The following is a 24191-nucleotide window of genomic DNA, read 5'->3' on the forward strand; positions in this document are numbered from 1 at the left end:
ATGGCTTGCATAATCAATGTTCATTGACCAAGTTTCGGTGATAACTTCAAATCACGAAAACAGAAGAGTAGGATGTCGCATACCGTTAACGATCACTTGTAGTTTTCTCTTTTGGTTGTATGGTCTCCACCTGTTGCTCAAAAACATACGGACTTCAACGGTGAAACCTGAAAACGTGCGCAAGGGAAACTCTACAGTGAAGATTCATTCCCTTATTTTTCATTTCTTTCGGCTCACGATATCATATTTAATTGTGCTCATCATGACGATTAATAGGAATTTTATAAATGTGATGATTTTGAGTTGGGGTTTCATGTTGGTATTTACGGCGTTTCAAACGATGGGAAATATTGAGGTGAGTGTGAATGTAACGTTGACATGTGCTTTTGACAAGTGAATCAGGACAGACGTTACGAGCTGGCACAATATTGTTTCCTTTAACCTCAACGATAAATAAATAATTTCTCTTCTATCTATGATCAAATATTTACATGGCCACTGACGTGCATAGATTAGGAAATTCAAATGCTGACATGTAATTTAAAGTCTAATCATGTATACATTGCACAGTTCGTTGTTCATTACTAATGCTCTGTTGTCAGGCATTCTAATACTTATTTAAATAAAATCATTTAAAGTACGTTGACGTTTGTTGCTATAGTTCCTAGTAATTGCTATTTTATATAAATTAATATTATACGAGACTGTTATTACATGTAGTTTTTATTTTTCATTGTATACTTTATAATAAAAATGAATGTAGACAATATATTTGATATTCCAATAATTTTTGTAAGATTAATAATAATTAATTACTGATTATTAAATGTTAGAAAGGTAGTCTTATTAATAATTAAACAATTTTCTTTTTGGTAACTGGTAGTCTCAAAAAATTAGTAGTGTATTAAAATAATAAAACTGTGTTTGGATCATTGATTGTTTAATATTAAACATTTTTTATGATATTGGAGCAGATCTTTTGATACTAGTGCTCTAGATTCATCAAAAAGTGGCACACTGAAATTGATAAATTTGTTTTTATGATCTGTTCTTATCAGTAATAGAACAAACATTCAATCTTTATTATATGTATTTCAAGATAATTTTAAGATTTAGATATCAAGTAGTTTTTGTGGCAGTATCTAATCAAATTAAGAATTATATTGGATGTATAAAATGATAAATTTTTGATAAAAAATATAAAGATAAAAATGCAACATGAATGCTTTATATGTCCTATTGAAAGATATATGTTCACCCAATATTTTGTTACACATACTTTACATTATATGTTCTAAACACTTTCAGTTGTACTTTACTATGAAAGAAATTTTTTACTGTAAGTTTGTTTTCTTTGCAGAAAACTGTGCTGGAAAGTATTAGGAAAGAAAATCCGAATTTTACTGGAGAGGCCTACACTAGCTTAGCAATTATTTATGGAGTTTTCGCCACTTGCAACTGGTTAGCTCCGTCGTACATCTCCATGACAGGACCAAGGGTCGCCATACTAACCGGTGCTTGCTGCTACACTCTTTTCATAGCATCTTTTCTATGGCCACAGGATGCTCTACTCTATACTGCTTCCTGTGTTCTTGGTCTTGGAGCTGCCTTAATATGGACAGGACATGGACAGTACTTAACAGAGAACAGTGATTCCGAGACTATGTCCAGAAATGCAGGAATATTTTGGGCTATCTTCCAAACGTCGATGTTCATTGGCAATCTTTTTGTATACTTCATGTTCACTTCATCAGAGATCGATAGTTCGACAAGGACAATTGTTTTCAGTGTACTTACGGGTTTAGCAGTGACTGGTACTTGTGTCTTAGCTGCATTGAGGAGGACATCGGAGAGGCTGGTCTTGGGAGAAGCCGAAGGTGTTTCCAGTGCAGACAAGGAACTCCAAATGCCAGAGCCTACAAGAGAGAGGTCAGTGTCAGCAGCGTGGAACGCTTTCCGTGATGCATGTAGTCTCTTTCTCACCGTGAAGATGCTTCTCTTGTCTCTGACGTTCATTTACACCGGTCTTGTGTTGACATTTTATTCCGGTGTCTATTCGTCGAGTATTGGATTCACCAAACAGATTGGTGACTCGCGCAAGAGATTGGTTGGTCTTTCCGGTATCTTCATAGGAATCGGAGAAGTCGTTGGAGGCGCTATCTTTGGGATCTTCGCGTCCAAGGTGTCCCGTAAGTGCGGAGGATGGTCGGTCGTCCTCACCGGGTTCGGAGTGCACCTGTTCGCTTTCATCACGATTTTCTTAAATCTGCCGAACGACTCACCGTTCGCGGACACCGATAACACAGGATTCATCAAACCTTCGCCAATTTTGGCCATGGCCGGGAGCCTTGCGTTGGGTTTCGGCGACGCCTGTTTCAATACTCAAATATACTCTTTACTAGGTGTACTATTCGCAAGTCAGAGCGCGCCAGCGTTCGCGTTGTTCAAGTTTTGTCAGTCGGTCGCGGCTGCCATTAGTTTTGCTTATAGCAGTAGCGTGAATCTTCATGCACAGCTTCTCGTATTGACAGTAACGATTATCATTGGTACTGGTGCGTTTTGTATCGTTGAACGTATTACGAAAAAGAAAACCGATAACACAGTGTCTGAAAGCAATCCTACTCTTGTCGAATAATAGACAGACCACTAATGGGAATGACGAGTAACTCGTGGGATATGAAAAATGCTCAATAATATTACTTGTTTTATTCCTTGTGGTAAAGGCAATAGATGGAATACTATAAATTACAGAACTGTTATTATTGTTTGTATATATATATATATATTATATATGAAAGCATTTATATATTTTTAATACGTAAAATTTGAAGTGTTGCAAAGTTTATTGAAAAGTGTTCCGTCCGGTGGTATAAATATGTACACAAAATGAAATTGTTGATATATATATATATATATATAGAATTGTGATGATCCATATATTTTTAATTGTTGATGTAAAGGAATAACGAATTATTTCTATTCTGTAAAGCCTTCAGAATATTGTGATTATAAAGACTTTACAAAAGCCGTTTCTAAATGTTCTTTGAATGAAAGATTATTTATGCGAATTATGCATTCCAAATAATTATTTGATTTGATTTTCCTTAAACGACTGATGTCGATCAGCGCACAAGTCAGTATTAGTTTCATAGCTCTGGCTAAAAGGATTATATCGTGTGGACGACACGATTGAACCTGGACGAGTCTTAGAAAATATATATGTATATATATTCCTCAGGTTTGATCTTGTCCTCTAACGTTTTTCTATCGAAAATGTTAATGAAAATTGTTAATTACTTTTTCATGTACGAACGAACATGAGGAAATCAGCTGTTGTATAGATATTTAATTGTATAAAAATGAAAAGTAATGTGAATATTATATGACAATATCATGATCATCGATGAGATGATATTGAGCATGTTTCCTTTGTAAATTTTGCAATAAATAAACAATTTTTTTTAAATAAATGTATTCAGAATCATCAATCATAAGTATCACCATAAAATATAGCGATCAGTCGTCAAGCTGGCACAAAGATGCTACTCCTCGTTTAATCCAGTGAGACTCGCTGACATTGGTTTCAAGCAAAATGTATAACACGAAATTGGAGGAATGACCAGTGGTAGCCAAGACACCGCGTCTTTCGCTTGTCTTATAGACTGGACAGTAGTAAACAGATTTAGCAATAAAGTTAGCTTTCACTCCTGGTTGTAGCCAGATGACTGGTAAAACGTCAAACATTATTTTCGGCTTTGATTCATCCAGTGCTTTTCTTTCTCTATTCCATCGAGCACCTTCCAAAAATAAGCCCTGAAGAAAGATAAACTAATGTATCTCAAAAATGGGCAAATATTTTATTCCAAGATGGAACGACGGTTGCTACCATCCGATTAAAATTCAAATAAACAAAAGGATTACCTTTATGTATACACCATAGGAGGGCGGAGCATTCACGTTGGTTTCAAATGTGGTCACGTCAAATTCAAAGTCCAGCCTGTCAATGGGGATTCTATGTTGGCGCGCGTAATTCTGTAAGACTCCCGTGAGAAACGACTGAGTGAAGAAGAAGCCGGATATCCAGAAGACATTCGGTGCATCGTGATCTATCCAATTTTGAAAGAAGTCCAGTCTCTCTAATAGATCATGAACGTAGCTTCCGAGCGGTTTCAATGACGGATACGATTTTCTGTTCCAAGCACCGGGCACTTTACCAACACTCATACTCGTGAAAACTTCTTCCAATTCCGTCGACATCAGGACTAAGCCCTTAATCGCTTTCTGCACGTTCACCAAAGTATTGTTGATGACGTCCAGAAGATCGTTGAATCTAATCAGCTCCTGACGAAGAACAGTGTTCATGCTGTTCATGTAAAGCACCGGGTACCTCGCAGCAACTCGCACAACGTCGAACGTCGGCCTCATTTTCGATAAAATGTCCTCGCACAAACTGAAAACCATCGCGTCGGTGTCTCGCTCGACTCCCACGCCGGTAATGTGCGGCTGTGTCAGTAAAGCTCCGTCGAGCAATTGCATCGATTCCTGATTGTCCTTCGTTATATCTGCGTTCTCGTGTAAACCGTAAACCTCAGGCTGCTGGTCAATTGGTAATCCTCGGATGTACTCGACGCACCCTTGATGATCGGTACCCGGAGGCATACGATACGTGCAACTTGGTGAAAAACAATACCTGTATGATTCACAAAATCGATCAGGTTCCATTATTGAGTTACATTCAATTATCTGACATGGCAGAATGAAAACTAACGTAATCGAATCATTCAGTCTGTTAACCCTTTGCACCCTGGAGGTGACTCTCACTCGCCACCGAATTTCATATAGTGAAACTATAAAATTTTATATATAACATTATACCTTGTGTAACTCATCAATTTGAAAATACTGAAATAAAATATCACCTTTATCTCATCCGAGACTATTAAAAACTTTCTAGTGAAAACTTCCCAGTGCGAAGGGTTAAACGGTACAGTTCCTTTAGGAATTTGTTCAATTAAAACAGGCGTTCTAACGACCAAAGTGCATCGCTGCATCTCACCCTGGCTCGCCGATAACTCGAGGGTTGTAAAACCCCTGAAGCAGAGAATTCAATAAACGCCTGTCCTTGTCATCCGTGACTCGCCCGCCGTAATTGCATTCGCCGGTCAGATAGAGAAGCGCATCGAACGGCACCGAGTCATAGTCATTCAAAAAGAGCTGCAAACAAAGCCATCGATTAATTAAAACCCGCGCCACTACTCCAACCGAAAATAAACGAAATCCTACTTGTAACTGTAAGATACTGATGCGTAGATCCGACTCGTTGAACTCGTAAGGGATGTTCCAGCCTAAAGGTCCGAAGTTGCGTCTCTCCTGAATGACGGCGTGGAAGAAGCACAAAGCGAACAGGAGACTCCTCCATTCGACGATGCGTTTGCAGCTGCTGTAAAATTTTGTGTCGGATATAGGATCGTTCAGGTAGCTTCTCAGCAAATTGTTCTTCAAGCCCTTCGGCGGCTCGTTGGTCATTTTCACGCCGTTCTGAAGAATAGAGATAGGGAAGTCCTTCGAGGGGTAGCTGGTCAGCCACAATCTGAACTTCTCGTTGGTGTTTTCCGGCGTGACGGTCTCGTCGCAGATTCTGTCCAGTTCCTTCATCCACGAGACAGCCAAATGGCAATTCTGTAGCACAACCCATTCCCCAGTCTTAATACCAGCGTTGATCATGTTGGCTGCTATGGGCCCTTGACCTTGGCCCAGGGATATGGTCATCAGGTTCTTCTTGGATATGCCATAATTTTCAGCGAACCTGATCAATCCAGCCATCGGATCTGACCCAGGCGACAGAATGAAGAGCAGAGGCGTGACGTTGCTGGAGTCATTGTAGGACGCTTGGAGGTCGAACGGTGGAGGCTCGACGAACGACTGGCCCATGTGTTCAACGATGAACATCCTCACAGCAGCCACTATCTTATCCGGCCTCAGACAGCTGAGTATCACCAGCTTCGCCAAGCTTTTGGTTACCCGCTGAAAAGGATGCGGGAAAGCGTTCTCCTGGGGATTGGACAGATCATAGTAGTCCTTCCACTGCGACGTGCTCCTCTGGAAAGATTCCTTCAGCCCCTCCAGGCTGCGCAGGCTTGTAGCTCTGACTACCTTAGACCAGGACCTCTCGGACAGCCACGTTGGGTCAGGATTGGGGAAGGGATTGTCCAAGGCTACGCCGCCTGTTAACAGAAACGCCCACAGATCCTCGTCCAGTTGCCCGCTGGCTCGCATCAGGCCCGCGCAGAGGACGAACGAGAATATCAGCTTGTCCTTCTCGAACAGAGACCTGCAGACGTTCCTGTAGATGCTCGCGGTGAAGTACTCATTCAGGCTGCCGATCCGGAGCTTCAAGTCCTTCGTCTGCTCGCTGTTGGCGATCGCCATCACGTACAGGTGAATGAACCAGGTCAGCGAGTACTGGTACATGGGGTCGATGTTCGTCAGCTCGGAGATGCAGAAGAAGAGGACGGAGCCGTGCTCCGAGACGGGCTTGTACCCGTTGCGAGCGCTGTCAATCTCCGACGCGGTCCTCGCAGCTATCTTCTGCTTCGCCTGGATGTCCTCGGACAGCACCTTCGACGAGGACAGTATCGTGATCGCGGTCTCGTCCTCCAGTATGTTGCCCTCCGACAGGGACAGCACCTCCAGGATCTTGTCCTCTATCTCCTCCAGGATCTTCCTGTTGCTCGCGCCCTCAACTATCAGCTGGTTCTTGCGCTCCTCGAGGACCGGCAGGTCCTTGGCGACGACGATGCCCAGCAGCTGGTCCTCCAGCCCCTGAGGAGTGATCATGAAGTTCAGCAAGGTCACCTTGACCACCACCTCCGGCAGGTAGTGCGGGTTCCTCAGGCACGTGGTCATGTAGAAACGGAAGTCGGGGTTGTACTCGATCACATTCTCGCCGAACCTCATGTAGAGGACGCCGCGCTCTTTGTAGATGTTCTTCAGCAACACCGGTTCCAGTACGGCGTCTATCTCCTCCAGGACGTTCTCCAGTAGAACAGGCGTGCCGAGCTGTATGGAGGTCTCCACCGTTTTCACGTAATTCGGGTCGGAGAGCTTGATGACCAGCAGCTTGTTCTCCCTCTCCATGTTCTTCACCCACTTGTTCGCCTGGCTCTGCGGGTCGATCATCAGCGGCCAGCGGTCGGCGTTCTTCACGATTATACCGTTCTCCACGGAATAGTTGTCCGCGGGGAGGCCGAAGATCGTCCACGCCCTGATTTCCACTTGCCTGCCCAGAACGTCGGTCAAGCTGAACACCGCGCCGCAAGGGATGGGAGCGTCGAGACACGTCGAGTGCCATTCAGCAATCAGACTGGTTCTGTAGTCTACGGTGAAAGCGCCCAGATAAGCGATCATCCCGGAGCACAACAGGACGTCCCCGATGACGTTGCGGAGGCTCTGCCCTAACGCGATCGCCGTGTCGCTCCACCTGTCCTTCTCGCCGCTCAAGCCTCCCAGTAGCTTCTCAGCTCTGTCCAGCTTCTGCATGCAGAAGTTGATCTGGTCCTCCAGCTTCTTTTTCTCCCTCATGCACTCGGCGAACTCGTCGTTCAGGGCCTGCAGCTTCTGCGTGACCTCCTGCAGGAGCGCCCGTTTCGCGTTCAGAGCCTCCATTTGCGAGGCGAGCGCTGCCTCCGCTTCCGCGAGCATCTCCTGCTTCGGCTTCACCACCTTGATCACCCGGTCGTAGACCTCGATCGCTCGCACCCACTTGCAGAGGCCCTCGCAGGCGGTGGACACCTTCTTGATCGCTTCCGGCTGGAAGCTCCGGTCGTTGATGAACTTCTCGCGGATCTTCTTCATGTACGCCGCCGGTATGTTGTCCTTGTCGAAGTTCTTCAAGCTCTCGAGGAACTTCATGTCGCCCAGCACTTTGATGGAAGCTGGCCAATAGTCCTCTGTCGTCTGACCGGTGGCCGGGTCCGTGAGCTTCTCGGGCTTCACGCCTTTCAGCACGCACACGGCTTCCATCACCAGCCGCACGCCTGCCGGCGGACTCTTCATGGACCGGACAATGGTAACGTCCGCCGGTTTCAGAGTGTCCAGCGCGGCCAGGGCGGCTTCCAGCGCCGGAGTGGCCTCCGCCAGGTCGCTCTCGCAGTCGTCCTTGATAGCCTGGGCAGCCGCGGCTGCCTCGTTCGCCAATGCCTCCTCGGCTGCCACCACTTCCTTCCTCGCCTCTATGTTGATGGTGTCCTGCTCTATCTTGATCATCAGCTTGTTGCTCAACTCGGACTGCGCCATTAACTTCGGCTGCAGCTCTTGCAGCTCCTCCTTCATCACCGCTATCTGCCCGGCTGCGAAGTCTAGCTTCTCCAGCCCGGTGACGTAACGGTTCTGCTGCAACACTATCTCTTGAATCTTCTGATTGTACAGCTTGCCCAGCAGCCCGATCAGCTGTAGGAAGCTGGTCGGTGTCGCGTAGTACCTCCTACCTTGCGTCCTAAAGTAGTCCTCGCTAGCCCGAACGATGCTCACGTGGAACCCCTTGGAGACGTGAACACACTTCTCCCGCTGGTCCTCGCCGATGTTCAAGTTCTGCAGGGACACCCGCGCCACCTTCTCCAGGGCGTCGTCTGGCCACGTCATGTACCAGTCGATGGTGCAACAGTTGATCAGGGACGGGAACATTCGCAGTCGGTTCCTGAAAGCGTTGCCGATCGGCGACATGGTCAGTATCAGGTGGAGATTCCTCGCTACCCTCTCCAGGAACGCGCTGTAAAGCGTCATCGGCGTCGTCTCGACCTTCTTGCCACCGTCGCGGGACAGGCCTGACATTTTCTCTAGAATCTCAGCCTTCTCCTCGGTGTTGTACAAATTGGGTATGTCCGCCGTGTTCAGGATCATGTTCAGATCCTCGACGAACGACTCCGTTTTGATCTGATGATCGCCGAAGAGGAAGCTGGTGGACTTCCCGTCGCAGCCCACGCGCAGCAGCAGGGTCTTCATGTCCTCCCGCCACTCGGTGAACCCGTACGCCCTGCTCATCTCCACTTGGTACATCGCGTACTCGCACATGCTGGTCGCCAGTTTCGCGCAGGAACTTCGGCCGGACCCACCGATGCCTACCAGAAGCGCGTGGCCGTTCTCCTGCACGAGTATCCGCGAGACGCGAGAAACGTGGTCCACAGCGTACCTGAACAGGACCAACGTCATCCGCGTCTTCGAGAGCATGTTGTACTCTGCCAAATAATAATCCATTTTACTCTGCAGGTCCTCCAGGTCGACCACCTCATCGTAGACTTTCGGATCGGCGTCGGGCTCTATGTAGTTGCCGAAGAGGAGGTCCTGCACGTGCGAACTCTCGACGTCCTTCTCGCCCTCCTTCAGGAACCTGGCGAGCACTTTCTCCAACGGTTGCCTGAGTTGGTCGTAACAGGTGTGCCGCACCATTCGCAGCAGGACTTCCTGATCGTTCTCGTCTATCAGTCTATCGTTGAACACCCTGTACACCTCGTGAATCCACAGCCTGATCAGTTTGTCCGGGTCCTGCATCCTGGAGGCTGGCACCAGAAGCACGCCCCTGATCACTCGACTGAAGTCGCGCAGATTGAACGTGTAGTGGCTCTTCGCCGGGGTCGGCAGGAAATTCCGAATAGCCGCGAAATAGATGCCCATCGTGGCGTTCACGATCATCTTCCCCAGCCTCGAAACGTCCGCGGGGAACCCCTTGGCGAAGTGGATCTCCAGGATCGTGGAGAAGATCCTCGACATGGTTGCCTCCTCGAACACGTCGATGCCGATCACCTGCATGTGTCGAGTCAACCTGGCCGTCACCTCATTCGAGCTCCCGCCGGGCGGCAGCATCGCAGCGATCAAGAACATGTCCACCAAGTACAGCGTCGTTGTGTCCTTCGCGTCGAACCAGTGCCCGTGATCTATCCACTGGCGGATCAGTTCGATCGGTGGCTGCGCACCGTACGTTTCCTTCTGCGGCACGCTCAAGTCGTCCACGAAAAGGATGCACTTCTTTCCCATTGGCGGACCGTACACACCCTTCCTCCTACGGTCCAGCTTGGACATCACCATCTCCTGAGTCTGAAGGGCAGTAGTGCAGGCGCTGAAGTTTATCACGTTCTCGAGATATTTGTCTCTGTTCAAGGACACCAGGTAATCTAAGGTGACCACGGATTTGCCAGTGCCGGTTGGGCCCACGAATAGGAGAGGTACCGATCTGTGCAGCAGGTTCGTTAGGAAGAAGTTCTGGATTACTACTTCCGACGTTGGCACTATTAGCTGATTGGACTTCGATTCCGGTAACAAAGACGCCTACAATGCGAATGTGAATAATTAATAGGCACAATTGATAGGTACATGTGAAGCTTCGAGTACCAGTAACGTTGCGTCCATCCAAGATATCCAGCAGCCATTGTTCCTCTTGTCGTATATCCAGTCATAGACGGTACCCTTATCAGGGAAGAGCTGTTGCTTCGACAATTTAAACGATTTCGGCCTGGGATGTTCTTCGTCGTTGCCGAGCAACAATCTTTTCAAAAACACGTCGAAGGACTTCCTGCTGTCGCTGGTCAACGTCGAGCACATCCCCCAGACCATGCTGAACAACAGTATGCATTGCAACCAAACAGTGCTAACTTGCGTTTCCTCGTTCAGCATGGCAGTGAAAAGCCTGGTAAAGGACTAAAACAAGCGTCAGAAACATTTCTACTTAACATTCTCATTCGCCGTTTGATTCGATACATAAAATTATAAACATTGAAATTCAATACACAATTTTGTATTAGGTATCGACACACGAATCTTAGAAATAAATTAGCTCCAACCCTTAACTTATATAACATTCTCCTTCGTGCTACTTGCTAACAGTATCATCGATATTCCAACAGAAAATAATAAACATTCCTAACAAAACATATCATCAAACGCAAAGGGTTAAAGCGTGCTCACCAAAAACACATGAAGCTCCGACACCTCTATGAACGTTTTACAATGGCGTCCTATAAAAGACAGGACCGGGTTTGTCAGCCAATCGACCAGTTCCACGACAAGCTCGAATTGTTCGAGGAGCAGCTTCTCTTTCAGATACTTCTTGTACGAGTCGAACAACGCGTTCCAGCCGAGCTGGGATGGTTCCATGTAGATCATGCCGCATCTGCTGACGGTGGCCGGGGATGCGTGCTCCAGGTCCGCAGGCTCGAACACCATGTTCATCTTGCTCGACATGGCGATGATCTCCCCGGACATCAGACAGAGCTTCTTATTGTCGTCCAGCACGGTGTTCATGCTCTCGATCCACACCGCGTCCACGGGGCCGTCGAACACGATCCACTTGCGGTCCACGGAGAAGGACTGCGCGAACTCTCTGAACATATTCGCCAGGACGCCGTCGCTCCATTCGTGGGACACCGGGTCGAAGCTGCCGTACAGTTGCTCCAGAGTGATGGCCTTCGGATTGATGATCCTGTAAACGGTCTGGTACTCCCTCATGGCGGCCCGCCTTTTACCGGACAGGTCGCCCAAAGCGTCCGCCAGGCACTGATAAGCCTTCGTCTTTCCACTGAGAGTTCTTCCGACGATCATCAGCCCGTGACGCACCAGCACCATCTCGTAGATCTGAACGATCTTCTCCATGTACCAAACCGTGGGCTGCAGATTGCGCTTCTGCAGCACGAGCCTCAGCAGATCGATCAGCTCGTCCCGGTCCGGCTGAGGCAGCTCGACGCTCGGGAACAGGTCGGTGTAGATGCCGTTGAATAGAGGGACGTCCTGAGCCAAGAACTTGGGAAGGTTCACGTCGACGATGGCTCGGAGCACCAGCATGGACTCGTTCTCCGTCGGGTACTTGAGCTTCAAGTTGCCAGCGGCGACCAGCACCGTCTTCACAGCACGCATCCCGTAGTCGTAGTGGTTCTGCGAGCTGAGCTGCTCGGAGCAGAGCTTGTAAGTGTGGACGATCTTCTCCGCCAGGTTCTTGGCGTCTATGAAGCCGAACGAGTACAGAGTGATCTCGCCTATCATCGCGTAGTCCGGCACCATCATGGCCACCGAGCGGAACAGGACCTTCAGGTTGTCGGGCAGCTCCTGGCGGCCAGCGTAGCCGGGGTTCATCGTGATTATGATGTAGCAGGTCGGGTTCAGCTTGAGCTCGGTGCCCTCGAACATAAAGCGTTCCATCTTCATGCTTATAGCCATCTGTATGGAGAGGATCTGCTGAGCGATCACAGAGAGGACCTCCAGCTCGATGCGGTTGAACTCGTCGAAGCAGGCCCAAGCGCCGGACTGAGCCAGGCCCTTGAAGAACTTGCCCATGGCTTTGTAGTCCAGGCCGTCCGAGCAGTTGAACACCACGCACTGCTTGGCCACAGCTTTCGCCAGGTCCTTGGCCGTCTCGGTCTTCCCGGTGCCGGCCGGTCCCTCCGGCGAGCCGCCGAAGTTCAGCTTCAACGCTCCCATCAAGGTTCTGTAGCATCTGTCGGTCAACGGCGTGATCACCAGCCGGGCTGTGTTCCCGAGGTACTCGAAGGCGTAGGCTACGCTGGTCGTGATCATGGAGACGGTGACGCTGTTGTCCAGCCAGTAGTACCTCAGCTGCGAGATCCAGTCGAAGTCCAACGCGTGGTCCACCCGCTTGTCGACGAGCAGCCTGACCACGTCCCGCGCATGCACGTCGATCACTATCAGAGCGTTCATCGTTATCCTGGCGCCGGTGTCCAGCTTGCCCCTGACCAACGCCACCGCGTCCTCTATCTGAGCGTTGCACTGCAGCAGATAGTCTGCGGTGGAGCGTGCTTCGAAGGACTCGCAGACCTCGCTGGTCCAGTGCACCTGACTGGCGCAGATGACGATCTGCCCGGGCCAGGAGAAGATCCACTCGTCCCTGGGCACGGTGAAGTACGCGATCACGCTCTCTTCGGCGATGTCGCGTAAGGACGCGACCATCAGCTTCTCCACCTGGCTCAGCCACTTCTCCACCATGCCCTTCGCGTCCGCCGGGTATATCTTCCCGCTGAGCGGCACGTACTCCTCTTGGTCGGAGAGCATCCCGATGATCTCCTCCTCCTTGGTGAAGCGGAGCTTGCTGACGCCCTCGAAGCACTTCTTCAGGTGCGGTTGCACGCGCTGCGGGTCCTTCGTCTCGGACAGGATCTCCAACAGCTCGTCGTTGGACAGGAAGAAGAACCTCGGGAAGAACAGACGCTTCTTCTCCAGGTAGTCGTTCAGGCCCTTCTGTATCTCGTCGAGCAGCGAGTTGCACAGCTTGAACTCGCCGAGCATCTTCGGCATGGCGGTCGCGTCCAGCACGCGCTTGTTGCTCGCCACGTAGCCCATGATGCCACGCCAGATTTTGTCCATGCGCCGGAAGTTCTTCGCCTCGGTGGGCATCTGGCGCATGATGTCCTCGCTGCTGAAGATCGGCTCGAGGTACATCCACGTCGCCTGGCACATCAGCCACTGGTCGATGATGTCCTGCATGAGCAGCAGCTTGTCCTCCCACTGCTGCATCTCCTGCTCGAAGGCCTTCACGAACGGCGAGCTCCGCATGGTCTGCGCCTTCAGGATGTGGTCGTCCAGCTGCACCTGGATGTCGTCCACAGCAGTCAGGATCTGCACGCCGGTCTCCCGGTACAGGGTTAAGTCGAACACGATGCTGCTCCACTCGTCCTTCATCTTCTGCAGATTCTGCTGCAGCCCGTGCTCCTTCACCGCCGCGGACGCTATCTCCTCCAGCTTGCCTATGTGCACCGGCAACCCGTACTCTATCATGTCGGACAGACAACTGGTGTCCGTGGGCGCTATTCGCGCGTTCACTATTTTACTGATCTGGTCCCAGTGGCGGTCCTGCAGTCCTGGGGTGCATATGATCTGCAGCACAGGGATCAGCTGCTTGAACTTCTCCACCTTGCTGCGCATCGTCTCCACGATCCGCCTCGCGCCAGGCACGTCGGTCAGGACGCGAGACAGCCTGTACAACGTTCGCCACGTGGTCTCCGTCGTCTCGTTGATCTCTTCGGCGTCGAGCCCGGCGAAAGGACCGTAGTACCACTTGTCGTAATTGACGTGGAAACTCAGGGCCGTGTGCCAGACCGTGTCCAACGTGTTCACGATGCTGGACATCGCTGGCAACGCTAGGTACGGGCTCAGCTCCATGTCCAGCAGCGACTCCTCCTCGTTGATCTTCTCGGCTTCTTGCCTGATCGCCGCCATACCTGCGGAGAGCTGTTCCGCTTCCCTCGCAGCTTCCTCCATCTCGGTGATCGTCAGTATCGGAGGATCCTTCCTTTTGAACTGGTCGATGCCCAGCTCCATATTCTTGATCGTGTGCTCGAAGGTCTCCTTCCTTATGCGCAGCACCTCCTCGAGGAATTCTTTCCTCATGTTCAGCCTGGTGTTCGCCAATTCCATCACCGTGTCCATTTCCTTCGGCCACGTGATGGCTCGCGAATTCAACTGGATGTCGTCGGTCGTCGGCGCTTGGTAATCGAACAGGAATAATATTAACTCGACGGAACGAGCCAGTTGCCTCTTCATGTTGAACATCGTCGAGTCGCGACTCTCGCACAGATAATTGTACAGGTCGACCACCTCCTGCGTTTTCTCCGGCATCTTCGAGATGTTCTCCGCTATCGTGTCGAAGCTCGAGCACAGCTCACGGTTGTTTGTCCGTAATTCCTCGGCGAAGTGCTCGCAGATTTCACTGCGGAGGTCGTAGAGGATCCGCCTTATAGTGTCGTTCACCAGAGAGCAATCGATCTCGATCATGTTGAGGGGAACCTGGAAAATTAAACTGTCGGTGAATGCTCTAAAAGAATTCCAGATATAGGACGAGGGAAACTTACTTTATTACGAAATACGATGATCTCTTTGCGGAGGCTGTCATAGTCTCGTATTCTGTTCTCAAATTCACGCAGAAATGGAACTGGCTCGATTTTGAAAAAGTTCTCCAGATTCCTCTTGGCTTGTCCGTCCAAGATGTACAACAGATCTTCGTAGCACTGTAAATAGATTCCTGGCCCTGCTGTGTGTACGCTGACAATGTCTAATATGTCACTGATTATTTTTGATACCTGCAGTGTTTAAGATTAAGTAACTTTCAATAGAAATTTTCAATAGAAATGTTAACGTTCATGATGGTCCATTCACCTTTTCTTCGTATCTTGACACAGAAGACAAGTAGTCGTGACATTTTAATTCAGGAAATAAAATGGTTTCGATACTTGGAATAAATGTTGCCACTGTAAGGATATTGTTGATACATCTTGATATAATTTCTCGCACCTCTGGAATACTCGGTTTACAATGTAAACGTGGAGTACCGAGTTCTGGTTCGATTACTATTGTTAGAAAAGTTGGCCTGAAACGCGCCCGTGGTGAATATTCTTTATAGAATGTACGAAGACGATTTACAGATGTCTCTTACTTGTAGAACATCAGGTCTTCGTAATTACCATCAAAATAATTTCCATTCCTGTAGTCTATAAAAAATTTTTTGATATGTTCCAACGTTTTCATGACCATCGTTCGTAGCTGTTTAGACATCAGTGTATTCACGCTTGAAAAATATTTTTTTATCAACGTCGTGGAGGCATTGTGATGCTCCTCAACCAGACAAGACCAAGTATCCTTTTTCTCCAGGAAAATGTCGGCGATATTAGCCAACCATTCTTTTTTCAGTTTATTTATTGCCTCGTCGCATAATGAATTCACCCTGAACTCTATCTCAAAAGCTGAGATCGGGAGTTCTCCTAAATCTTGAATTCTCAGTATCATCGTATCTTGATACCTAAAAAATTCATTGTGTTCTCTGTTTTCTCCATTTTGTGTTCTCAATATGATAATCTAAATTAAAAGGAATATATATTGTAAATAAAATATCTTAATATATTAGTAATAAGATATCTGCCTTACTTGGAAAAGTAGAGATCTTGAATATCTCTGAGTATCTCATTTCCGATGAACAAATTATACTGCACATAATGTTCTGCCATTAATTTAGACTGATGCCAGGGAACAGGTGCTCGTACAGTTAGAAGTTGATAATTTACCAGTGATGTTTCTATACGTAATCTTTTCCTTTTGTCATCGTCCAAAAGGATGCAATCGAGAATAATGTACCGAAGACTTTGCTTGTAGCTTTCAATGATTTCTAGCTTCAGTTCTTCTAGTAATTCATTGAAACTAAGCAAAGACGATTAATGAAAAGATTTAGACGCACTAATATTAATACCGATACTAATACTAAATAGGAAATTAAAATGCAAGGCCTAATGAACTTACTCTTCTCGTTTCAGCAATTTACTGGTAATATATTTCTTCGCTCTTTCAAAGTTATTGTAATCATATGTGCTTAATTCGTTATTTATACATTCGCGATTACTTAAGCAAATTATTTCATTGTCTTCTATTTCAGCATATCTTATCTGCTTCTCATTAATTTCTTTTAATAAATTATTCCTTTGATCCTCTATTGACTTTGGCATTTCAGCCTCATATTGTTGAAGATTCTGTAACTTATGTGTAACCTATTTTAAGAGAGATGAAACTTGTATCTTATACATCTAGACTAGAGATACACTCAAATTTAATGTACTGAACAATGTTAAATGCAAAAGTTATAATAAAAATTAATGATTCTTGAAATAAGCATATGGAAAAATATCTAGAAATTCCTCCTCGATAGTATAGTGGTTAGTATCCCCGCCTGTCACGCGGGAGACCGGGGTTCGATTCCCCGTCGGGGAGTACAATTATTTTTTTTTTTTTAAATTTTTTATAAATAAATCCAGTATTTTACGACTGTATATGAATTTAATTAGTCATACAAATTAATTTTTAATCTACCCAATCTGTAGAATTTATGTATTTATAAAAATGTGACTAATCTGACTTTACCTTCATTTTTAATGAAGCACTGTGCCTAGTACTCTTTAATTTCTTAATTTTTCCACCCTTTTTAAAAGATTTGTTTACCTGTCTTCGAATGTTATTGGAACATTGCCAAGTACCGTCAGCTAAATCTTTCAAGCTAACAATATTACTTGGTAAACGATACATATGTTTTTTTAGAGGCCCTTTTTGAATCTCACCTTTATATTTTTTCTGATATTCTACAGGAGGAAACGTGAGTTTGTGTTTAAAAATATATGGACTCGCTTCCATGCGTATTCTCCCTTCTGATAACTTTTTACTATGAAGTTGATATACTGTTGATGTAAATATGCTCCCAAAATCTTCCGATAATTTTATGTATCTATTCATATGTTTTTTGGATGTGATTTTCGTCCAAGAATGACTTTTTAATCTTTGCTTTCCTACAGATTTCTGACATACTGACAGATCTATGGATTCTTCAATTGATTTAACTGCTGGCATCCATGGTATTTTGGTAAAATCTTTGTCGTATTTCTTCTCGTTCATTGTTCTACAATTAATCACAACGACAAAATAGAAGGTGATTTTAAGATAAAAAACACTGTGATCATAAACAAGAACGTTACTATGACAATACTTACCAGCAATGTAATCATAAGGGAGGGAGTAGTCGATTCCTATCATACTGTTTCAATAAATTTAAAGTGAAAATATTTAGGTTTGAAATATTAATATTAATTTATTGTGTCAGTTAACTTACGCTAACTATGCTCGTGAAGTAGATTGTAAGTTTCTTCCAAAGCATGCAATTTCCTTGTTCTGATACCACACATCGCAGCATTGCCTTCCTTTATTTAAAATAGAATAATTGTACATTATTATAATGCGAAAAACATTTATTATTGCATTTCTATAGAGTTTAATTACCCAAATGAAACACGTGTAACGGTTCCCGCGCGAAAGCTGTAAAAATTCTGTGCTCAAATGGCGGGATATTTTAAAATTGTATTTTTCGAACAATGGACACAGTGTGGGAGAAACAAAGGTTGGCAACAACGACAAAAAAATCTCTATTCGTTTCTTCTATTCTGAAGAAAAAGATTATTCGATATCGACGGTAAGAGATTATTTATAAATAATTCTTCTTATTTACAAAGTTGACTATTTTAAAGTGTACAAAGGAAATATTGTACTTCTCAAAAATATAGTCAAACTATGAATTCAATTTTAAATGTATTTTGAGGAACGCATGTTTTTGAATGTAACGCAGCGTTCCTAACGGTCGCTTGGAGTACTATGCGTTTTAAATCTTTTTCCGTTTACATCGTAACAGATGAAAGTTTCAGAAAGTGCGACAATTTTCATACAGAGTGAAACACACAATATTATTAATGTGCCAAAAATCAGTGGAGTTGAAATAAAGGAAACATGAACACACGGATCGGAAAGAAAGATAAATCGCAAAATATACAGGTTTTTATTCGTGTTAGGTAAGCAACCACCAACTTATTTATCTTCCATTGTCAATATTTATTTCAACTTGATGTGTTACAACGTACGCCTATTTTTACAGGCCTCTAATTGCAACCGAAGAGTATAATAAATCATCGTCAATAGTAGAAGTTCCAAACGACAAAGAAGTGATAGTACATGAATTTCCAAAAGAGAAGTCAATAAAGAAATTCAAATTTGATAATGTATTTGGACCCTCTTCGAAACAGGTATAAATTGTTTTAGTATAAGTAGAAGTCATATGCATTGAAGTGTAATTATCATTATATATGTCATCATAATTATCTTCGTATCACACATTTCCTATCGTACATTCTGTTACCTGTTTAATTTTATTAATTAATGTTTTATCGCTTATTAGATTGATGTCTACAATGCTGTTGTCAGTCCATTATTGGAACAAGTATTGGCTGGATACAATTGTACAGTATTCGCGTATGGACAAACTGGTACTGGAAAAACTTTCACAATGGAAGGAATTAACACCGATCCAACTTTACATTGGCGAAGCGTAAGTTATTAGATAACGAGTCCGAGATAATTATTAGATAATTAGCCAGAGATAACGAATTAATGTTATTTAATCATTATTCCCTGTATATAGGATTCTTCCGCTGGCATGATTCCACGTTCTTTAAGCCATTTATTCGACGAGTTACAATTACTAGAAGCCCAGGAGTACACGATTAGAGTTAGTTTTTTGGAACTATATAACGAGGAGTTATTCGATCTTTTATCCGCTAGCGATGACGGCTCTAAAATAAGGTATAAAATACAAATTTTCTTAATCTGCTTATATATTCCAATAAACTTGATATATCGGAATAAACGCATTTTATTAGATTATACGAAGACGCATCAAAGAAAGGTGCAGTAATTATTCACGGATTAGAAGAAATAACAGTACTCAATAAAAGTGAAGTTTATAAAATCCTTGAAAAGGGATTAGAACGAAGACAAATTGCTGCGACACTGATGAATGCTCATTCTAGGTCAGGATTTTATCTTGTATACGCACAGACACAGTGTATTTGTATTACTTCAAGCATTTTATCGCGACTGTTCACTAATAATATGTTTAAAAATCATTCTAGCCGATCGCATACGGTATTTTCAATCACCGTGCACATGAAAGAGAACACTATCGACGGCGAAGAAGTATTAAAAACCGGTAAACTAAATTTGGTAGATTTAGCAGGCAGTGAGAACGTCGGTAGGTCCGGTGCCATTGATAGAAGAGCAAGAGAAGCTGGTAGTATCAATCAATCTTTATTAACTCTTGGTAGAGTTATAACAGCTCTTGTTGAGAGAGCGCCTCACATACCCTACAGGTAATCAAGTTGATACCTACAACTTGCTCCTATCGGACCAAAAGAATATTATAATAATTTCCATTTATTCATCACGCAGAGAATCTAAGCTTACAAGATTGTTGCAAGAATCATTAGGTGGACGCACAAAGACGTCAATCATTGCAACCATCTCCCCTGCCAGTATCAACCACGAGGAAACTCTGTCCACGTTGGACTATGCTCGTCGAGCAAAGAATATTACCAACCGTCCCGAAATAAATCAGAAGCTGTCGAAGAAAGAATTTCTCAAACAGTACACTGGAGAAATAGAACGACTGCGTCGAGATTTATTGGCCACGCGCGAAAGAAACGGTGTGTACCTCGCAGACGACAATTACAATGAAATGAAAGCGTTAATTTCCCAGCAGAGCAAAGAAATCGAGGAGAAGATCAACAATATAAAAGCTTTGGAGAAATCCATGCAAGATAGAGAGGTAACTATTATGCGAGTGATTCAGTTGCAACGGTGAAATACAATTTTTGTTGCATTTCTTTTCAGAAAATATACAACGAGCTTAAATTACAAAACATAGCGCAAATGCAAGAGTTGGATAAGGCTAAAAATAAATTGAACAACGCTGCGGAAGCTTTGAAGTCGACGCACGAACGTTTGAAAATCACGAATCAAGAGAGGGACGAGCAGAAGTATCTCGTGGAGAAGCATGTCAACACCGAAGAAGCTTTGTTGGCTCAAGCTCAGTCGCTGGTGAACGTCGCGGACACGGCAACCGCGGATTCTCGTAAGCTTCACGAGAAGATCGGTCGCAAGAAGAACGCGGAGCAAAAGTTCGAGATGCTCGGGGAGCAATTTAAGAACAGTATCCGCGAGAATCTACGAGGCATCGAAAATGACATCTGCAGATACGGGGAGAACATTAAACAGTTCTCCGCGTCGATGAGAAACAACATCGACGCCGAGACCATCATGAGATCCGAGATGATCGATCCAGAGATGTACTCGCGTTCGGCGGATCTGATCGAGAACGATTTGGTAGTGAATAATTTAAAAGAGAAAATAAACGAACTGTACTCGAGTTATCAGAATTGGATGAAGGACGAGATGATCGGCGCGGCGGACGCGCTGCAGAACAAACACGAATTCTTCAGTGCTGTCTCCCTGACGTCGACAGAGGAGATCGATAAGTTAATTAGAAACGAGATCACCAAGAATCTGCAGTCTCTGAAGAACAATTTACTGGAGAAGGTCAGAGAAACGTCGAGCCAGTTGAAGGAAATGGTGAGCTCTCTTTGCAACGAGGAACTGATCGCTTGCGACAGCATCGGTAGAAACATTGAGGCGATCAAAGAAGATCTAGACGAAGTTTGCAAGAGGCAAGAGCTCACGGAGAAGCAACGTTCGTTCGCGAGGATGATGGGCGACGTGTCTTCTCAGTTCGATCTTCTAAGCAGGAGCGAGAACGAACATTACTCCATGGTGGCTGACAAGTGTAATTATGCTCGCGATATCTGCGATCAGGTTAACGTGCATGCGGTGGACACTCGCGACAGCAATGTGAAGATGGGAACCACTCTGCAGAGACACGTGCAAAATCATTTGGAAGCCATCGAGAGCGACGTCGTCACTGGAACGGAGAGAAACGAGAAGCTGGTGAACAAAACCATGATGGAAGGGAAGAACATGGTCTGCGAATTGAAGTCGAACATAGACACAAGCTGTAATATATTGAAGCAGTACAAGAACCAAGTTAAGTGGAGCGTGGAGGAAGCGCAGCACGCGATGGCCACGGACAAAAACGAAGCTCTGCATCTGTTGGACAACGCGAATAAGATACTCAACGACGCGAATGAGAATCATGCAATGAAAACCGTGGAAATCGAACTTGCCAATGCCTCCCAGAACATATCTAGTAAATTGGACAATTTAATCCTGGAATCGAATGAATGTTGCAACAGGAACGTCGAGCAACTGCACACAGCCATAGATGAAATTGATAAGTTCTTCGAGGAAGAAATACAGCACGACGTTCCCACAGGTATGACTCCTGCGAAGAAAGAATTCTCCTATCCTCGTCAGTTCACTGTAACGTCACCGCATGATAGAATTCTTCAGAGATTCAGGGAAGCTAGGAATTTAGTGGAAACGGAGGATGATGTAAGTAAAATAATGCAGGGTGTCATTGAAAACTGTTACCAGCTGGTGAAACACTGAATTTTATTTCATTCTATTTCATTCTATTTCATTCTATTTCATTCTATTTCATTCTATTTCATTCTATTTTATTTTATTTTATTTCACTTTATTTCATGTTCAAAATGTGGTGACATTCTTTTGACACTGTATGATGTGTTACCAGATAGATTTGAGTATTTTAATGTGTTTGTTACATTACATGTAGGATGACACATACTTAGATGGTGAAATGACGATGAAACAAATTGCAAACTCGACTGCTATATCCGATGTGACCGTGATATCCTCGCCACCTGATAATACAGGTTACATATCATCCATGAACAGTGAACTGATGTCGAAACATTTGAGTTCGTGTAATCCCATAGACTCCAATACCGGAGACTTCACGTCGGCATTGGATATAACAGAAGAATGTAAGACCTCGTATAATTGTAAGTATCATTTGTATCGTCAATTGTATGCAGTCATTTAAAGCAAGTGTACTATAGAAATCATTGATCAGTCTTGCAGAACGAAACCGAGGAACGCCATAGTTTTAACTCCTTCTCTTATGAGAAAGCAAAGGATGTACAACAGTTGACGCTGCAGAAGCTGAATTGAAAAACAATAGGATGGATTCCATGTTCGCAATGTTTTAAAGGAACTCCCGGAGAACGATAAATTCTTGGCAAATGAACTTTTAATTGATCTATTAACACCTCGTGTATATTTCAAGGAAACAACATTCGGACTGTCCTCGAGCCAACGGGCTCCTATTTTATAACTATTTAAATTCCAACAAGGTGTCGGGAATTTAAATCGTCATTTGTACACAGTGTTTCATTAAACACTCTGTATCTCGTCGGTATCATTTTTTTTTTTATTAATGTACAAAACAATGTAAATAAGAAATATTGTCTATGAATTTTATAATCAATTGTAATAAAATGTGTAAACATTAAGTGGTATTTAAGTAACGAATAAAGCGTCATTTGAATTTTTATATATACGTATTATTAGTTAATGTATCTGAACAAATCATTTCCCAATAATTGGTACTGTAAGTATATCTTACACGTAATGAGTAAGACAAGAAAAGGCAATTTTTTTAAAAGAAAATTTTGATTCCGAGCGACACTAGCGCCATCTAGCGGACTGCCGTTTTCGAAGCTTTTCCCTATACCCGCAATGTGTAAGACAAGGACAGAGATAGTGTGCGACAAGGACAGAAATAGTCTCTCTCTTGCCGCCTCCTTGGAAAAAGCATCTCATCGGTCCCTGGTGCGTACGCGCGAAGCATCAGGGCCGTGGAGGTCTCCAGAATGGCAATTTAGGTGGCGCCATCTAGCGGTGGAAGCTAGGAACTAAATGCGTCGCCTCGATGTGGAGAAGAACAGCTAATTCATTAATAACTCAACTATCAAACATCATTTATGAACATTTGTAATTTTTAATTATAGATTAGACCCTCCCCTACTTTCTCATATGCCTTTGGTTAAGATTTTGCGCCTCATTAATTATTTATTAATTATTTCAGAGTCGATGTCGCAAGGTAACCTAGAATTTTTTGACAGGTGCCCAATAAACAATTAGTTTCTCACTTAATAGGAACAAATTGTAAACATTTATGATCGAAGAAATTAGGGTAGACCCTTGGGAACATTCAGTAGCAGTTTAAACGAGATTCGACTAGTAATTAATAAGTTATTAGCGATTTTCGGGTAGGGTCTTCGCGTCCCTAAGGAAGTCGCTTTCGGTGTCATCTAGCGGACACAGTGTGGTACTAATTGACTAGAACTTTGAGCCGTTTTGCACTAGGTGGCGCCACCGATGGGGGAGGCGGGATTTTTTAAAATTATTTTCTTAAATTACCTTCGCAAGATTTTAATAGATTAGACACGACTATTCTGTGTTATGAATGAAATGTTTAATAAATATTCGACAATAAACAATTAATTATGACACGTAGATTGATTGTATAAAGAAAGCATTTAACTCCCTTCCGAATTCTAAAGAGAAACCCCTCGAACCCCCAAGAGATGCCACTCGGGTATCAAACACGAGCTGTCGAGGGGGTCTTAGAACCCCCAAGAAATCTCTCCGGGGGGTTCGAGGGTCTCTTGTGAGTTTTCGAAAGGTTTTTCGAGGGGTTTCCCGAGGGGTTCTAAGGGGTTTCATATGGGGGTTCCTTCAAGGGGTCCGAGGAGTTTCTTATGGGGTTCCAAGGGGTTTCTCATGGGATCCGAGGGGTTTCTTATGGGGTTCCAAGGGCTTTCTTATGGGGTTCCTTCAAGGAGTTTCTCATGGGATCCGAG

The 24191-nt window shown here is 44.7% G+C and overlaps 3 protein-coding genes, 1 long non-coding RNA gene and 1 other non-coding gene across 6 annotated transcripts; 3 read left to right on the plus strand and 2 right to left on the minus strand.

Annotated features, from left to right (window-relative positions):
- The first annotated feature begins 16 nt into the window (after positions 1-16).
- On the plus strand, positions 17-2827 carry LOC116433032 (UNC93-like protein MFSD11). Its single transcript, XM_031990679.2, has 2 exons — positions 17-355; positions 1361-2827. The coding sequence occupies exons 1-2, from the start codon at positions 17-19 to the stop codon at positions 2633-2635; spliced, it is 1614 nt and encodes a 537-aa protein (XP_031846539.1). The 3' UTR covers positions 2636-2827.
- Positions 2828-3463: 636 nt separating this feature from the next.
- On the minus strand, positions 3464-16640 carry Dnah3 (dynein heavy chain 3, axonemal). 2 transcript variants are annotated; one of them, XM_031990667.2, is made up of 11 exons: positions 16285-16640; positions 15916-16185; positions 15428-15790; positions 15151-15361; positions 14847-15074; positions 10957-14781; positions 10384-10689; positions 5284-10320; positions 5057-5214; positions 3922-4690; positions 3464-3813 (listed from the first exon to the last, which is right to left on the minus strand). In XM_031990667.2, the coding sequence occupies exons 1-11, from the start codon at positions 16485-16487 to the stop codon at positions 3517-3519; spliced, it is 11667 nt and encodes a 3888-aa protein (XP_031846527.2). In that variant the 5' UTR covers positions 16488-16640; the 3' UTR covers positions 3464-3516. The 2 variants fall into 2 exon arrangements, with proteins under 2 accessions (XP_031846527.2, XP_031846531.2); XM_031990671.2 differs by lacking the exons at positions 3464-3813; positions 3922-4690; positions 5057-5214 and having other exon boundaries at positions 5512-5679; positions 5807-10320.
- A 37-nt stretch (positions 16641-16677) lies between these two features.
- Positions 16678-16749, plus strand: TRNAD-GUC (transfer RNA aspartic acid (anticodon GUC)). The gene has a single exon. It is a non-coding gene; the product is annotated as a tRNA-Asp (tRNA).
- A 153-nt stretch (positions 16750-16902) lies between these two features.
- On the minus strand, positions 16903-17886 carry LOC143174258 (uncharacterized). The gene is made up of 4 exons (XR_012998070.1): positions 17806-17886; positions 17639-17726; positions 17520-17563; positions 16903-17428 (listed from the first exon to the last, which is right to left on the minus strand). It is a non-coding gene; the product is annotated as an uncharacterized LOC143174258 (long non-coding RNA).
- Positions 17887-18155: 269 nt separating this feature from the next.
- On the plus strand, positions 18156-22881 carry LOC116432980 (kinesin-like protein Klp61F). Its single transcript, XM_031990526.1, has 10 exons — positions 18156-18368; positions 18452-18599; positions 18752-18901; positions 18995-19155; positions 19233-19382; positions 19485-19721; positions 19801-20176; positions 20242-21855; positions 22100-22328; positions 22400-22881. The coding sequence occupies exons 1-10, from the start codon at positions 18307-18309 to the stop codon at positions 22495-22497; spliced, it is 3225 nt and encodes a 1074-aa protein (XP_031846386.1). The 5' UTR covers positions 18156-18306; the 3' UTR covers positions 22498-22881.
- Positions 22882-24191: the final 1310 nt, after the last annotated feature.

Source organism: Nomia melanderi, chromosome 2 (genome assembly GCF_051020985.1).
Source record: "Nomia melanderi isolate GNS246 chromosome 2, iyNomMela1, whole genome shotgun sequence".
NCBI lineage: Eukaryota > Metazoa > Arthropoda > Insecta > Hymenoptera > Halictidae > Nomia > Nomia melanderi.

Excerpts from the sequence above, each read along its gene's own strand:
- LOC116433032 (XM_031990679.2), top strand. The coding sequence starts at position 17 with ATGTTCATTGACCAAGTTTCGGTGATAACTTCAAATCACGAAAACAGA. Across the intron at positions 356-1,360 it reads AAACGATGGGAAATATTGAG|AAAACTGTGCTGGAAAGTAT; the intron begins GTGAGTGTGAAT and ends TTTTCTTTGCAG.
- Dnah3 (XM_031990667.2), bottom strand. The coding sequence starts at position 16,487 with ATGCCAAAGTCAATAGAGGATCAAAGGAATAATTTATTAAAAGAAATT. Across the intron at positions 10,690-10,956 it reads CGGAGCTTCATGTGTTTTTG|TCCTTTACCAGGCTTTTCAC; the intron begins GTGAGCACGCTT and ends CGCTTGTTTTAG. Across the intron at positions 4,691-5,056 it reads CGAGTTATCGGCGAGCCAGG|GTATTGTTTTTCACCAAGTT; the intron begins GTGAGATGCAGC and ends TGAATCATACAG.
- LOC116432980 (XM_031990526.1), top strand. The coding sequence starts at position 18,307 with ATGAACACACGGATCGGAAAGAAAGATAAATCGCAAAATATACAGGTT. Across the intron at positions 18,902-18,994 it reads CAACTTTACATTGGCGAAGC|GATTCTTCCGCTGGCATGAT; the intron begins GTAAGTTATTAG and ends CCCTGTATATAG. Across the intron at positions 19,722-19,800 it reads GCGCCTCACATACCCTACAG|AGAATCTAAGCTTACAAGAT; the intron begins GTAATCAAGTTG and ends TTCATCACGCAG.